The sequence below is a fragment of the Echeneis naucrates genome, chromosome 6 (genome assembly GCF_900963305.1).
Source record: "Echeneis naucrates chromosome 6, fEcheNa1.1, whole genome shotgun sequence".
NCBI lineage: Eukaryota > Metazoa > Chordata > Actinopteri > Carangiformes > Echeneidae > Echeneis > Echeneis naucrates.
Window position 1 is genome coordinate 12387726 of NC_042516.1, and position 15365 is coordinate 12403090.

Sequence of the window (15365 nt, forward strand, 5' to 3'; positions counted from 1 at the left end):
ATTATATGACTGGTGGCATTAACAACAAGACCTGACTCCACATCTTGGTAACAGGGTAAGTGTGACCACAAGGTTTAATTCTTTGTTATGCTGTTTTCCAACATAAACCTACATTATGTTTTGCCACAGCCAGGGGAGAGATATCAGTTCATAATTATTGGTACAATCCATTGACATGAAGGGAGAAATAAAAACAGACAAACTGGGGGTCAGTGTGTTTGAGCTGGTGGTGAGTAAACAGCAGCGATGGGCTGTGAATTAAAAAAAATACTGCGGTGTGTAACTGTGTGACGAAAGGCAGCCAGGTGGGCTCGCTGGATTTGATGGCGAAAACAACGTTGGACAGTCGGACGAACGAGTTTGACATCGACACACCTTTTCTGAAATCACTGCTGCTTGTTCTTGCGTTGCGTTCACGGTGAATTAGCGTGAGTAGTGAAGTCACTTGGCCAGGCTCAACTTGAACCGCGCCGAGTGTCACCGTCAGGACTCAGTCCGAGCTGCGGGGCGCACACACAGGACTCACCGCTGGCCAAGTGATCTGCGGCGGTTGGACATGAGGAGACGCACGGTAGCCTGACCGGATGGTTCTGGGTGAGTGAGGTACAGCATCCTTAATTCATTTTTACCAGACGGGTTTAGAGACACTCTCATCGCGCAGCCTTGTGATTCCTCTGCTCTCACTGTACCAGCAGCTAGCAGCGGCTAAGCTAGCTTTGGCCACACGTTACTACCGTTAGCTCCGGCTAACGACATGGCTGCTGCAGCGCTAACAAAACCCGAGAGGCGAAACGGTGTGGGTTAGTTTAACCGACGTGTATGTTGTTGTTGTTGTTTTTTTTGTTTTTTTTTTTGGGGGGGGGGGGTGTAACAGTATTATTGCCAGCCTGAGAAATGTCGCACACGTGTGAGCTCACACTGGTGTTTGCCAGCAGTCATTAGCATTGCTAACGTGGTTGAATGAGCTACAGGATGGTTGTTAGTTCGCAGCAAGTTGAAACGGGACGGACGGAGGCGGATTTAACGATAATGAACACATGACAGCTTGAAGCCGCAGTCTGGACGAGTTCAGTCACTATCCAGCGACTGTGTGTTAGCAACTAAATGTGTATTTACAGCCGGTAAGCAGCTACCAGTGGCTAGTTATGGTTTATGCTAAGTTCGCAGAAGAAGCGGACACACGTGTGTAAGTGGTGGCAGAAAAGTGAAAGTCGCAGCGGCCAGCACGGTGTCTGGTAAAGACTGCTTTTCGGTGTGTTTATTGTAACTTTTGTGGCCGCGGTTTTAACAGCTGAACGATTCGTTACGAACTTCTCAGCCGCCGTGAGCACCGAGAGCACCGAGCGCACCGAGCGCTGCCCCCCCGGTGCCTCCCCGGTGCCTCCCCTCAGACAGCTGGAGGCGCTGAGGGCTGCTGGCCTCAGCTGAACCCCGAGCTCAGGAGACACTCCACATCACATGCATTTATATTTCTGTATATAGAAGGTGATATATAGTTTCCTTTTAATGTCTCTAAACATTTAATTTTTATACTAGAGAGACAGCAACTACTGGCAAAGAATTCCTTGTATGCGTTGTCTGATTTGTAAAAATGAACTGACTGTCTCACACCTGGAGTAGTTTTATAATGGGATTGCAGGCCACCATATTTTTAATGTTACAAATTCTGCTGTTATATTTGAATGATGTTGTCCAGCAGTGTGCATTCTTCCTTTTCCATTTCCTCAGAGGTCACGCTGTGACAGATGGGGATTTCAGATGGATTCATTTGCAGAATAACTGCTTAATTTATCAAGTGCCAGATGATTGGGAAGTACAAAAAAAAGAAAAAAACATACTGATCGAGCTGATGTTACATTTTCAGTTTTCTTATCTTTGTTTGACCATACATCCAAATATTCAAAAGCCTTCAACTTACCTCTAAAGATCAACTGATTGTCAAAATATTTGGAAATTTGGAAATATTTGGAAATAATTTCAGCTTTTCACACTGCATCTGCTGCACCATTAGTGAATGGTAATAACATCATCATCAATGCACTGACAAATTTAATTTGATATTTATAAGAAAGAAAAAAGCATTTTCAGAAAGTACCAAGTCGTCAGAAATATTGTGTGTAGTTAACAGTTGTTGATTTTATTTAAATCATTTGGAAACATTTGTGCGAAAATTGACTTCTTATTAAGGATTTACTGAAAACCATGCATGCACATATTCCATGCACATGGGGAATATGTTGTATCCCAGACAGCTGAAGAACAGAAAGAAAGAGTGCTGCAGGAAAGTTTTACAATATTCTTCATTCACTGACCATAAAAATTAATTGTGCTCCATAAAAATGTACTTTGTAGTTGCAGCTTTGAATTTTGATCTTGTTAAATCCATTAATACTCAACAGTCACAATCTTAAGGAGTTTGATCTGGTTTGGTGTGAGTAATGAGTCTTTTTGAACAGGCATCAGTCATGTGACTAGCCTTGACAACCAGAAAGGCTCCATTACAGTAGTAAGAGAACACAGGAACAGGAAATGCTGGGGAAATGAAGGCACACTTACCGGGGGATATCGGGGAGCCTACTTAACAGCATATGTTGACTTTTTCAACACCCAGGGAGGGTGCTAGGGCTCCTGGGACTATAATTGAAAGTAAAGCAATTTCTCTTTCTCTATTCTCTCTGAAGCACAGAGGCACCAGATGAGTGTTTTGTAGAAAACATGAGGCTCCATGCTGGAGTGCTGCACTAATGATTTGACACAGTTAGTAGGTGAGTTAATGCCTTTGTGTTTTAGCTTTGGGCACTGCGTCTTTATCTGCTTGTTTGCTGTATTTGTTGATATCGACAACACTGCTGCATTTCTAATGTTTACATGGTTCACAATTTACATTTTAATTAAGTTCTACCTACAAGTTATTAAACTTCTCCAAGGCACTGGCAGATCCTTTTTCCTTAGTCTTATGCAACAGCATGTTTGTATAGTCCCAGCCACTTCTCCAAGTGGCTGGTACAACCTTTAGTCACAAGGATGAAAGCTTTTTCCTTTTCCATTCATAACTTTCTTACTCATTCACATAATTTGCTTTGTGTTAAAACTTGCATGAGTCTTGAAAAAAAAAATTCTGTGCTGTTTTGTATTTCTTAAAGCATTCATCACTCAATGATGAAATAGATATACATATTGGCAGATGTCCCAGGCCGCTCCTTTTTTATATTGCCTTTGTGGTCATTTGTAGTGAACAATATCCTGACTTCAGCAGATGTCCTACCTTCTGCAGCTCTCCAGTTGCACTGGTTACTATAAGTGGGGAGTTGGTTGGCTTTTGACCGAAACCAGAGAGTTTCACCCTGCTGAACTGAGGAATAGTAAACATGACTGTGGCCAATGCAAAGTCTGGCTCAGGTAAGCCATCACTGACAAAGTTCTAATAAGTCTTGCATACACGAATGTGTGCAAAATTTTGATGATGGTGACATTTGATTCCAATTTCAACAGTGCTTTGCTTACTTACTAGAAATAGTTGAGCGCATTTGCTACTGCCTTTCAATGTTCTTATTGTGTTTTACAGTGTCTACATTTGTCCTGTCAGACCTCAAATTTCTGTCTATTTCAGTTTTCAAATGGTCTGAAAAAACATAGTCAGGCAAAATGCTTAAAAAAATCACTGTATATAGCAAATCTTATTTTCATGAACATATAATGGCTCGCATTTATAAAATGATGTACTAATTTTGTTGCCAAGTGGCCCGGTAAATAATGGCTCATGGCATTTATGCAGACCCATTGATTTTGCTGTATTTTTCTTGCAATCTGCTGTCAGCCTCAACAAACAGACCTATTAATGGAATAATTTGTTTGCAACTGTGTTTGTTGCTGCAGATATGGAAATGAAGGATGTTCTCTGTGAATTGGTCCATTGACTGTTGACATTCATTGTGCACTCATTGTTCTTGTCCTGTAAGCTTTTATTGTAGTCACAGTGTTATAGTGTTTTGTTTGTGCGCCCCCCCCCCCATTTTTTTAAATTATTAACATTATTACTGGCAAGGAGCATGGTGTCATGGACATTTTAGTCTGTATTTACAAAAAGCTCAAACTAGATCTGAATCAGAGTGGCAATTTTTCGGCAGAGGAATGAAAGAACTGCGTTAGACTCCGGAGCGGCGGGTTGGAGACCCCAGTTTTAGACCAATCATTTATTTGCTTTTTTCTCCTCAGCTATGCAGCAAGTTCTAGACAACTTAAAAGACCTGCCCTCAGGCACAGGAACCAAAGATATTGACCTCATCTTCCTCAGAGGCATCATGGAGAGCCCCATTGTCCGCTCCCTTGCAAAGGTAAGACGACATAACATACTTGCACCAGTGCTGCGTCCAGTATGCGCGCGCACACACACACACACACACACACACACACACACACAGAGCTATAATTAGAATAATTTCTATAGAAAACCTTTTTATAGAGGCAAGCTCTTGTCCTCATTTTCATCAACCAGAGCCCTGCTCTCCTTAGATATTAGATCATTTTCACAGTAGATGGCCCTATGTGTAGTCTTTCGTTTAATATGAAATGGAGCCCATTGAACGTGATCATAAACTGTTTATGTTTGTTGCATGCAACACATTGTACTATCAGTGACAATATGATGGAATTTTTTCAAAGCACCAGTTTCTTGGAATGTACTACAATGTTTTTTCTATTAAAAGTATTGAAAAATTGTCAAGATAGGACATTTTATTCCTTTTTTAACACCAATCTTGATCATCTTTTTGCTGATCAGACAACCTATTCCAACAGACAGAGGATGAGACTAACGCGGAGAGATCACTCTTGAGTTTTAACAATTATAAATTGCAATCAGCTGCCTTCAGTCAATAGAATATTGTTATAAACACCAAATAAAATGGCTTTTTGCACTGGAATTATTGACCTTCTCTAATCTGTTTAAAATTCACTTTTATTAAAACAAATATCTTTCAGCTCAATCTTTTTTTGTATATGTATGTTTTTTTTTTTAAACATTTATTTATTTATTTATTTATTTTTAATTAATACATTTTTTTTGAGTAGGCCCATGAGCGTCTTGAGGAAGTGAAGCTACAAGCTGTGCAGGATGGTAATGTGCAACTGGTCACAGAGATCCTGGATTCCCTTAACAGTCTGCCAGAAAAAGATGCTGCTTCTGCAGAGCTTGCCAAAATCCTCAAGGAGCCTCACTTTAAGGTATATTAGGCCTCATTCCTCTTCACAATTGTTGCTGGTTTCAAACAAGTATGAATAGACAACAGCTTTATGGAATGAATACTGTAGTTTGTGTTGTGTGGGAATGGATGTTAGATCTTTTTTCCAGTCATTGCCTAATTTTCTCTGAAGTGCCTGCTAAACAGCTCTTTTTCTTTGTTGCCCTTTATATTCTAAACCACTTGCAAGCTTCAACATGGGAGGGTGGGGGTGTATTTCCTCGGGCCAATAGCAGGCTGAGTTATGTGGGTAAAGTGAGGGGGAGAAGACTGCCACCAACTCTTCTAGAAAATCTGCACATTTGCTGATGCGGTTTGTAGTCTCTAACCAATGTGAACTGTGCCGTTGCTGTAAGGGTAAGAACAAAACTGGGTTTTCTTCTCTTTTTAACAATTAAGCCTTTGTTAAGGCGGTCATGAAGTGTCTTTTTATAAAGCGTTATGTCAAAGGAATCTGAACAGCAAAGTGATTTATGTCTTTAGTGGTAATGTACGATGTGTTCCTGTTCCACTCAGTGTTTTTATTTTGGTAATTTTGATATGACTCTTCCTTTTTGAAATGTACTTGAGCCAGTCTTATGTCTGTCTTTTCTTTCTCCCTCCTTTGCCAATCTGTCTGCATCAGTCATTGATAGAAGCTCATGATAAAGTGGCTGCAAAGTGCTATGAAATGCGTTATGCTGCAGTAAACAGCGATGTGTTGCTAACCAGTTCGCTGATGCCAGCTGATGCTGTCAGGATGATTGGCATCCAGAAAAAAGACAGGGAGCCACTGGTAAGTCTGCCAGACTTTTAAATAAACCACAGCTCTACAGAGGAAGAATGTAATGTTCTTGTTAGACTGTAATGTTTCTCCACATGTGAATAAGTTTCACATAGCACCTGAATAAGAGTTACTTTACAAATCCATACTGACCAACCCGTGAAATAGGCCTCTTCTATGATTCACAAAGTGTGATTGCACAGTGCCAAATGACCGAAACTATCTTTCAGGGGGTGACTTTCCGTGTGGAACGAGGGGAGATGGTGATTGCACGGATTCTGCACGGCAGTTCAATTGACAGGCAGGGCATGCTGCACACTGGGGACATAATCCGTGAGGTGAACGGTCGTGAGGTCGGCAGCAATCCCCGTGAACTCCAGGAGTTGCTGAAGGATTGCAGTGGGAGCATCACGCTCAAGGTCTTGCCCAGCTATAGAGACACACCGCCACTGCCACAGGTGAAGAAGAGAGATGCTGCAAATTAGGTTCCTTTTTTATCCACAGGAAAAATTGGAGAAAATAAATCTGCTTATTTTCAATTGGTCTTTGCATAGTCATCCAATATTTGCTGAAATCTGTAGTATCAAAAGTTGCACTATACCTGCAGGGGTTTGGCAGAATTTACTGACCTGGCAGGTCTTAGAATGCTAGGCTTCTGAAAATTGAGCCCTCAGAGGGTCTATTAATAACACTTCACACACTATCTGGGACATACACCACTCTATTCACTTGAACCCCCCCCCCCCCCCTTCTCCTCTCCTTCTTACTGTAACAGGCACACACAGCAGCTGACACTAAGGAACAGTATGTAGGGTTATGTCACACGCTGATCTTTGTGCCTAGGAGGATTGAATTATCTCATTCTACTGTCTGCTTATGTATTTATTGGGTTTCAGTGAGAGTAAGAGTTTTGTCTAGTAAATTAAGTTTCTGAACTAGAAATTTCTGTGTGATTAATCCATCAGCATCCCTAATTTGGAAGTTGTTTAGAAAGCAACCAAGTTTTTGTATGGGAATCTGGGCCATGCCCATCCAACCTGTTCAACCTGCTGTCCTCATGGGCGCCATACACCCATGTAATCAAACATGGGTGTATGGCACAAAAAGAAGGTTGATGTCAGATTATATTTTATACATTAGTAGGGATTTCAGGTATCTTTCTATCCTGATGTGTTTTATCTTGTTGTGATTTAATTGACAAATATTATGTTTACACTCCAAACTGCAGGTTTATCTTAAACCTCACTTCAACTATAACCCAACCACAGACAACCTGATCCCCTGTAAAGAGGCTGGTCTCGCCTTCTCCAAAGGAGACATTCTCCATGTTGTAAACAAGGAGGACCCCAACTGGTGGCAGGTGAGCAGGCACATATTACCCCATGATTATGAACTATAGGGCTGCTTTTGGGAGATTATAAACACTGCCGGTTGGAAATTGCTTGAGGTAGCTAAAGATGGAAATGTTTGTAGCACCTGTAGATGGTAGATGGCCAATAATGCCTCAACTTACTGGGATTTCCATGTAGGCATGCAAAGTCGTTGGTGGAGCCACTGGTTTGATTCCAAGTCAGTTTTTGGAGGAGAAACGAAAAGCTTTTGTGAGGAAGGACTGGGACACTTCTGGGAGTGGTCAGTCCAAATTATGCTATGTATTTTAAGCCATGATAACCAGTTACTCTTTATTCAAACCAGAGTAACTTGTCAAACATGTCTTGTCTTTAGCACCACCTAGTGGTGACCTGATATTTTCTGTATGTGGCTCAGGGATGCTCTGTGGAACTAGAACTGCAAAGAAAAAGAAGAAAAAAATGATGTACCTTACTGCCAAGAACGCTGGTGTGTATCACAATTTATTTCAAAATGAAGGACCTTGACAATGTTGAATCCAGGTTCATAGATTATAATACCGTACTAATTCAGCCTTTGTATGGCTTTGAACAGAGTTTGATCGTTTTGAGCTGCAGATCTATGAGGAAGTTGCCAAGATGCCTCCATTCCAGAGGAAAACGCTTGTTTTGATTGGAGCCCAGGGAGTCGGCAGGCGTAGCCTGAAGAACAGACTTATTCTTTTAAATCCTCTTCAGTATGGAACTACTGTCCCCTGTAAGTGTGTAGGAAGATAGCTGAGACAGGTGAATTGTTTTTACCTTAAAGTTTCCTGCCAGAGTACATGTCACACGTTTCCTCCCCTTTGACCTTCAGTCACGTCACGGCGTCCCAGAGAAGAAGAGAAAGATGGCCAAAACTACTGCTTTGTAACACGGGAAGAGATGGAGAAGCACATTAAGGAGAGCCGTTACCTGGAACACGGCGAGTACGATGGCAACCTCTATGGGACCAAGATTGACTCGATCCATGAAGTGGTGAATATGGGTAGAACCTGCATCCTCGACGTCAACCCTCAGGTTAATTTAAGGCATCTCACGCTCAGTGTGCACATATTTTTTTTCCTCTAAAGCTTTAGTTAACATCTTTGTCCTCTTTTTCTCTTCAGGCCCTGAAAGTGTTAAAGACTGCTGAATTTATGCCCTTTGTGGTGTTTATTGCTGCTCCTGAGTTGGAGATACTAAGAGCTATGCACAAAGCTGTAGTAGATGCTGGACTTACCACGAAATTACTCACAGTAAGTTTTAAATGTATTTAAGGGTCTCTGAGGACTTCTCAATTAGAAACATGGTAGTTTCAGTGGTCTTTACCCATGAAGAATTGTTGCCTCCATCACTGTAATGGACTGCATGTCTTTCTGTACCAGGAGAATGATTTGAAGAAAACTGTGGATGAGAGTGCCAGGATCCGGCGGGCATACAGCCACTACTTTGACCTGACTATTGTTAATGACAATCTGGATAAGGCCTTTGACAAGCTGCAGGAGGCAGTAGAGCGATTATTCATTGAGCCACAGTGGGTTCCAGTCAGTTGGGTCTATTGATGTTCTACCCCCTGCTGGAGGGACGAGGCTGTTGGAGCTGCTGAGCCTGGGATGAAAGCGGACACAACCCTGTCCTGCACAAAGAAAGTGTTGGACAGCCACGTATGAATTTGGGTCTTGCACACAGCTGCATCTGAGTCACTTTGATATGAATTGCCAGATTCCTTAATAGTACACTATGCAATTCACAACACAGAGGAAGTGTATAAGCAATGTTTTTCCTCCATATGGATTGGAAAAATTACTGACCTGTGTCAGGATATTTTAAAAGCAAAAGCAAGTTTTTGCCTGGTCCTGTTATTTTAATTTTACATCTGTATGTAAGATAGGCGAAGTGTATTTATTCTGCAGAAATGAGGGTTTGCTCATTAAAAATGATGATACCTCAGTGTTCCAGTTTACAGCGCTTACGCCTGCAGTGCTTCATCTCATTTGTCACTACAAACCTGTCACCGTTCATTTAGAATACTGTCTCATTTTAAACTTTGTGAAGGCTACATTTAGGTACTGTTGTCTTTGCAGTCCAACCTAATAACAGGAAGAAAGGTAATAGTGTAGTGTTTACCCATTATCTCATTCATGCAAGCACAACAGATTAATTATGTTGGTTGTTTTTCATACATTTGAATCATGGTTTGTTTTTGGACTATTAGACCCGTTGACATGGTGCTTTGTTTGTCTGGAAGAAAGAAAAAAAATTTCCACAGCAGGGTACTGCATCTCAGTGAACCATCCCTTTTGATGTGATATTACTAAAAACGTAACTGTTTTAAATCAAGTTCGTATTTACTTATAAAGGTATATTTTACAAGACTTCAGATGTATTTTCAGATGTAAAATAAATGACTGGTGTTTTCTAATGATCTGCATTGGTTTTACTTTATTTTTCTGTAATCACTCAGCAAATATGTTTATTAATTAGCCTACAAGAAACAACCTCCAAGATCATTAGCTGTGTGCCCTGACATGTTCAAGACATAAAACAGATAAAAACACATCTTCAGAAACTATTCCAAACATTAGAGTGTGGTATTAATTATATTTAATAATACCAATATTTAATATTTGATACAACTATACTTTCCATAAAAATACTTACATAGAAAATAGTAAAAAAGAACTAAAGAGAAAACCCTAAAATATGCGCATAGATATCCCACAATCCTACAGTTTGGTGAAAGCCTGACTCGTCACATTAGAACCCAGGATTTTCTTGGATTGTGACACAGCCAATGTAAACCGCAAACAACATCACTTACTTGGTGAATAATATAAAAATTGATTATTTGCTATTTTCTATAAAATCAGGTCAGTAAGAGATGCCCATCACGATCCCCCAAAACACAGCAATGACAAAAATTTTTGTTTTGTCAAATTGTCTAAAATCCGTAACCTAAGTTCTGCTGTAGAAAAAAATTTATTATATATATAATTACCCTGCAGTAATATGCCACAGTGTTTTAAAGGAAATTCAAGGCACCAAAAAAGAATTTTAAAAAGATTGATGAAAAGGACTCAACATATATGATCCCCTATATATATGTGATATACAAATATCAAGAGTGGTAGTTTATGTTTCTGGTGGATATAAGCATAATTTGTTCAACCAGACATGGCTAGTGAGGCAAGACCTCTGACAGCGATGCACAGCAACAGGGGAAGATTTCCTGGCTCTTTGCTTACTTCTGTCTTCACTGTGTCCCCTTCTCTTTTTAGGGACACATTAGAGGAGCCAAACAGATATTCAGCCTTTTCATAGACATCTGGTGTCAGTGCAGTAAATCCTGAGCTGCTGAGAGGTAACTCCCCCTTTCCTGATGCACTCTGCACCTGGAACAAATGTTTGCAAAAATCACCATCATTTAGCAAAAATGTAAGTAAAAATGCAACATCTTGTGTCATAATCCTTCTGTAAAAACTGTCTTTACTAACCAATAGCTCCATGGTCTGTAACACTTTGTTGCTGCAGCACATTCCCAAGACGAAGAGACAATCATTGGTCATTTCTGAAAGACAAAGACTCAAGATTCAGGAAAAAATAACTTGGAAATTAGGTTTTCAGGACATTCTGCACACAGTGGGAACCATACAACTACATGATTCTCATCTGGGGATCAAAATTATAAGTTTACCTGATTACCAACTGATTTTAATGTTGTTTTTTTTATTGAATTCAAGCAACCTTTCTTTTAAATAATGACTACTTGACATAGCATAACATTTCTCACCATCCAAAGCACTGCTAATGAGATGAAGGGCTGTGAGGACTGATGTAGGCCGGTCTGTCTGAGATGAGTCCGCTTCACCAGACTGTTTAGCGAGCTCCACAATTGCTTGGATGTTTTGTTTCTGAGATGCCATCACTGTAAGATCACCCAGGACAGGACTCTCCCCCAGGCACATCCGGTCCAGCTGAGACACAGAACCCAGAGCAACAGCATTTCATTTGTCCTAAATCCACATTAACATAGTACATTTATTCAGCCAAAACCTCTTTGTGTCCCACTTACCACATTCTGAAGGGCACTAACAGCTGCTCTGTCCTGGAGAACCTTTGTGAATTGGTCAAAAAGGGAGGACCTTGTGTTGACAGGAAGAGATGAAAGCAGCTGGAAAAGATCATTATGTTGCTCGAGCTCTATCATTGAAAAGAAGAAGAAAAAAATATACATTACTTCCTCCAAACACTAAAAGTGTGCATTCTGCATCCATTCAGATCAGTAAGACTGAACCAGACGTGTAATGAAAAGCTGAACTAAACATATTGATTCTTGGTTGTAAATAATCAGGTCAAAGCCCATGTTTACATGTGGTTAGTGCATCACTCTGATAAGACAGAGGAGCTCCACCCTCTGAAACCCCTTGTTGACCTGACACACATTTGCTTTGCAAAAGCCTAGAGTCACATATGACTCTGCAGAAAGCTGCAGAAAGAACATAAGTAACTTACCTTGCTGAAGGCATCTATTTTCAGAATCATGTGCACGAGCTCCTGTGGAACCCAAAAGTTTGTCTTGGATGCTGTCTACTTCAAAACCTCCAGTGGTGTCTGACAGCAGACACAACTCTGAGAAGAGTGGGGCATGTTAAAACCTTGGTATTTATTACATGGCTGTTATCAAATCAGCAAATTGGATCTATGGATTAAGTAAATGATTCCTCACCAAAGCATCCATCCTGTTTGATCTCTAGCTCTATGAGGGAATAGGCAATGGTAGTGTTGGTGGGAATCTCCATAGTAACATTACTGTCTTTGCTCAGGCTCCCATTTTCTTTCAATGAAACCTGCAGCAACAATAACCATCAGATATTTGAGACCAAACAAACTAATTTTGATACAAGTCAGTATGTTTTTTCATGATAATGCTCTTTAGATGAATTACCACTGCTGAATAACATCTGTTGGGTCATAGTTATCATGTCAATGTGTTACCTCCCGTGTTCCTACAAGTGAATTTTACTTTAAGAAACATTTTCATCAAGAGTCCCAAATGAGCAGCAAATGACTAGAGGTTTTACAATCTTGGTATCTATGGTATCTAACTTGGGTATTGACCAAAAGGACATCACAATTTTGACCTTTGAAATCAAAAGTGGAGAAAAGTATGTAGCCACGCCCACAATGTCATGTCCCGCAAGTCGGTCAAGAGGGGGAAAAAAAAAGTGCAGCAAGTCAGCATGACCTGCTCTCACTTGAATCTGCAGCCAGTTAAATGACACCTTGGCAGCTGCTGATATAGAAGACAAGTTAACTCCCTCTCCTGAAAAAATATATTAACAATGTTGCGTTGTCAACAAGAAAACCAAAGTTTGTAAGCTTTGTTAGGAGCATGTAGCAGACTCCACAGGCAACACAGTAGATATGCGAGGACATCTCTGCAGGCATTATCAAGAAGTCAACTTAATCGTGAAATCAAGACTCTTAACCCGGTCATCCCTTCCATTTGCATTTAGAACTGCACTACCCCAAAATTCAACTCTTGGTAAAGCAATAACTCACTATATGGGTATAAGTATAAGTAGCATTGAAGAATTGAATTAGTGTACTGTGACCATACACTGAAATGCCAAGCAGGTCAGATCTTACCACACACACAGGCATGGGGAGAACATGCAAACTCCACACAGAAAGGCCCCAGGCTGGGAACTGAACCCGCAACCTTCTTATTTGGGGGCAACCACTATGCTGCCGTGCTGCCCCAAGTTGCAAAATTATATCAGCCATGACACCCTGCAGACCATCTTAAAAATAACTTAAAAATCAAAACTAGTTTCATGGCCTAAAACCAATGATACTGGACTAGATCAGACGACACTAACCTTAAAATGATCTGTACTAAAAGGACGCCCCCCAACAATCGAATAATGACTTTGAAATCAAAAATGAGTGTGACTACTCTACCTTAGGGCTCTTGGGCACGCAGAAGCTCATATGTCCACCACACTGTCCACCCTGTTGCACTTCCTCTATGACTGAACAGGGCATAGTGGCCACAATCCGCTCCTTCACAATCCCAAAAGCCTGCCTGTGCCTCTCCTTTGTCTGCTGGACCAGACAGTGTGACATGTCCAGGACCCTGAGATGTTGAATTTACCAAAACAAGTGTTACACTTACCCTACAACGCTTCCATATTAATATTAAACTGAACCATGTGCTTTGTTTGCAACTTTATGATTGGACAAAGTTCAGTTCTGCTGTTTACATACCTTTACTATACAGAATATCTGATGATGTTTCTGATGTTTTTTTTGAATTCAAACACTGTTTAAAACAAACTTAACCACATATAGATGGCAAACTAACCGGCCTTCCGAGTCTTTCAGCAACTTCTGCACATTTATTTCCTCTTTCTTCAGACTGCCAAAGGATGACTGGAGTTTGGAAGAGTCTTTACCCTCCACACTCAGATTGTTCTGGGCAAAATTTGCATCCATAGATCCTTGAATGATGTCCCCATATGTCCCATTGTATTTGATGAAGTCTGTCTCTTTGATATCTGTGGACAGGAAAACATTTGGGTTTTCTGCAATCTGTTCAGAATAATTAGCTGTAAAATTACAGACTTTCAACAAATATAATCTATAATAGTGTTGTTTACCTGGATTGATCGGTACATTTCCTGCTAATATATCATTGAGGTGAAAATCAGTGGGGTGATACTTGGGCTTCTGCCAGAACCAGAATCGCTTGCGCTTCACCACCATCATGAGAATATCCAGAGTGTCATTCAGGCTGGAAACTGGGATGAGCAGACCTCCAGGGTCCACCTCCTCCACAAAGTTTCTGGTGGCTGTGGCAAACATCTCTCAGCTGGATCAAATCTGTGAGAGAGATGATGAAGCCAAAAACAAACAGTAGGCTGTACATCAGCTAGTAAGTAACTAACACCCCTCTCTGTCAGGCACAGCTTATCGCTTTCAGCCCACATTAACACGGAGACAGCGACAGCAAAGCTGCCCAGCTTCATTCGTGTTGTTGTTAAAGTTCACCTGCAGTCACCGAGACGGTCTACTTTCCCCGACGATCCGGATTCAGAGACGGAGCAGGCGAAGGAAGTTTCCTCTGAGTCCGGACTGTCGACGCTGCAATGATCCCCAGGCGGAGGAGAGGCTCCGCCCACCCGGAGGACTGTCAGGCCACATCAGGCCTGGAATGACGAATAAATATCATTATATAAAATAAAAATGCTACACGGAAAAAAGACTTCATAAAATAATATCAGTACCGACGATGCTAAGAATTACAGCTATTATTATTATTATACTACAAATACTACCCCTACTATTATTAAAACGACTTACCATTATATATAATCTTCAACATTCAACATCAACATTTTTCTGCCTACACTAACACTAATACTAAAGAGTTGTCATAATATTTAGAAATATCATAAAAATGCTGGAATGGTGTTTTTTCCCTCCTTTGGGACTTTTTGTCACAACTATATTTTGTGAAAACATGAAGACTGTTACTCGTCCAACCAGATGGCCCACATCCGCTTCACCGATTCCCCTGATGAGTCTGTGCTGCATGTAGGATATGTAGCATTGCTATTGTGATGCTATTGTAATAATATTCCCCTAATTAATCTTATGCCAATCCCCCAAAAAACACAGACCCCTCCGATCAATGGATGGGTCATTTACATCACCAATTTTTAAGGCACCAGTTCACACAGTTAGGGCCAGCTTTAAACAAACAAATTAAACATAATTCAGCACTTTTTTTCCGTAGAGGTCAGACTGCTTATATGCATTTCATCAAAGCATCTTACATTTTTCGAATGGGGGAGAAAAAAAATTGCGTGCAGACTCGAACTTTAGTTATTACGGTAGCCGGTTAAACTAACGTGCTGACGTCACCATCAAGCACGCGCAACACCCGGAAACAGAATGCGCGGCAGTCTTACTGCAGTTTACTGCGGT

General features: G+C 40.8%; 2 protein-coding genes across 14 annotated transcripts; one reads left to right on the forward strand and one right to left on the reverse strand.

The window, feature by feature from the left end:
- The first annotated feature begins 239 nt into the window (after nt 1-239).
- pals2a (protein associated with LIN7 2, MAGUK p55 family member a) lies at nt 240-9796 on the forward strand. Of its 12 annotated transcripts, none has more exons than XM_029504291.1 (14): nt 240-603; nt 2682-2765; nt 3233-3399; nt 4216-4334; nt 5071-5223; nt 5866-6015; nt 6234-6461; nt 7232-7363; nt 7533-7635; nt 7771-7842; nt 7948-8109; nt 8209-8411; nt 8501-8629; nt 8759-9796. In XM_029504291.1, the coding sequence occupies exons 3-14, from the start codon at nt 3369-3371 to the stop codon at nt 8933-8935; spliced, it is 1659 nt and encodes a 552-aa protein (XP_029360151.1). In that variant the 5' UTR covers nt 240-603; nt 2682-2765; nt 3233-3368; the 3' UTR covers nt 8936-9796. The 12 variants fall into 12 exon arrangements, with proteins under 12 accessions (XP_029360151.1, XP_029360154.1, XP_029360150.1 ...); XM_029504294.1 differs by having other exon boundaries at nt 3275-3399; XM_029504290.1 differs by having other exon boundaries at nt 240-594.
- On the reverse strand, nt 7891-14548 carry gsdmeb (gasdermin Eb). 2 transcript variants are annotated; one of them, XM_029504304.1, is made up of 11 exons: nt 14427-14548; nt 14036-14258; nt 13741-13933; nt 13338-13512; nt 12100-12220; nt 11886-12002; nt 11446-11573; nt 11164-11347; nt 10868-10941; nt 10619-10765; nt 7891-9009 (listed from the first exon to the last, which is right to left on the reverse strand). In XM_029504304.1, exons 2-11 carry the CDS (start codon nt 14238-14240, stop codon nt 8929-8931), a joined length of 1425 nt encoding a protein of 474 aa, XP_029360164.1. In that variant the 5' UTR covers nt 14241-14258; nt 14427-14548; the 3' UTR covers nt 7891-8928. The 2 variants fall into 2 exon arrangements, with proteins under 2 accessions (XP_029360164.1, XP_029360163.1); XM_029504303.1 differs by lacking the exon at nt 7891-9009 and having other exon boundaries at nt 9794-10765.
- Between the last annotated feature and the right edge of the window lie 817 nt (nt 14549-15365).

Bases quoted from the DNA above. Each gene is read 5' to 3' on its own strand.
- gsdmeb (XM_029504304.1), bottom strand. From the start codon at position 14,240: ATGTTTGCCACAGCCACCAGAAACTTTGTGGAGGAGGTGGACCCTGGA. The intron at 10,766-10,867 runs GTTAGTAAAGAC...CATTTGTTCCAG, and splicing joins TACAGACCATGGAGCTATTG to GTGCAGAGTGCATCAGGAAA. The intron at 9,010-10,618 runs GTAAGCAAAGAG...TTCTTTGTGCAG, and splicing joins GGGACACAGTGAAGACAGAA to GACAGGGTTGTGTCCGCTTT.
- pals2a (XM_029504291.1), top strand. From the start codon at position 3,369: ATGACTGTGGCCAATGCAAAGTCTGGCTCAG. The intron at 5,224-5,865 runs GTATATTAGGCC...TGTCTGCATCAG, and splicing joins TCAAGGAGCCTCACTTTAAG to TCATTGATAGAAGCTCATGA. The intron at 7,843-7,947 runs GTGTGTATCACA...GGCTTTGAACAG, and splicing joins CCTTACTGCCAAGAACGCTG to AGTTTGATCGTTTTGAGCTG.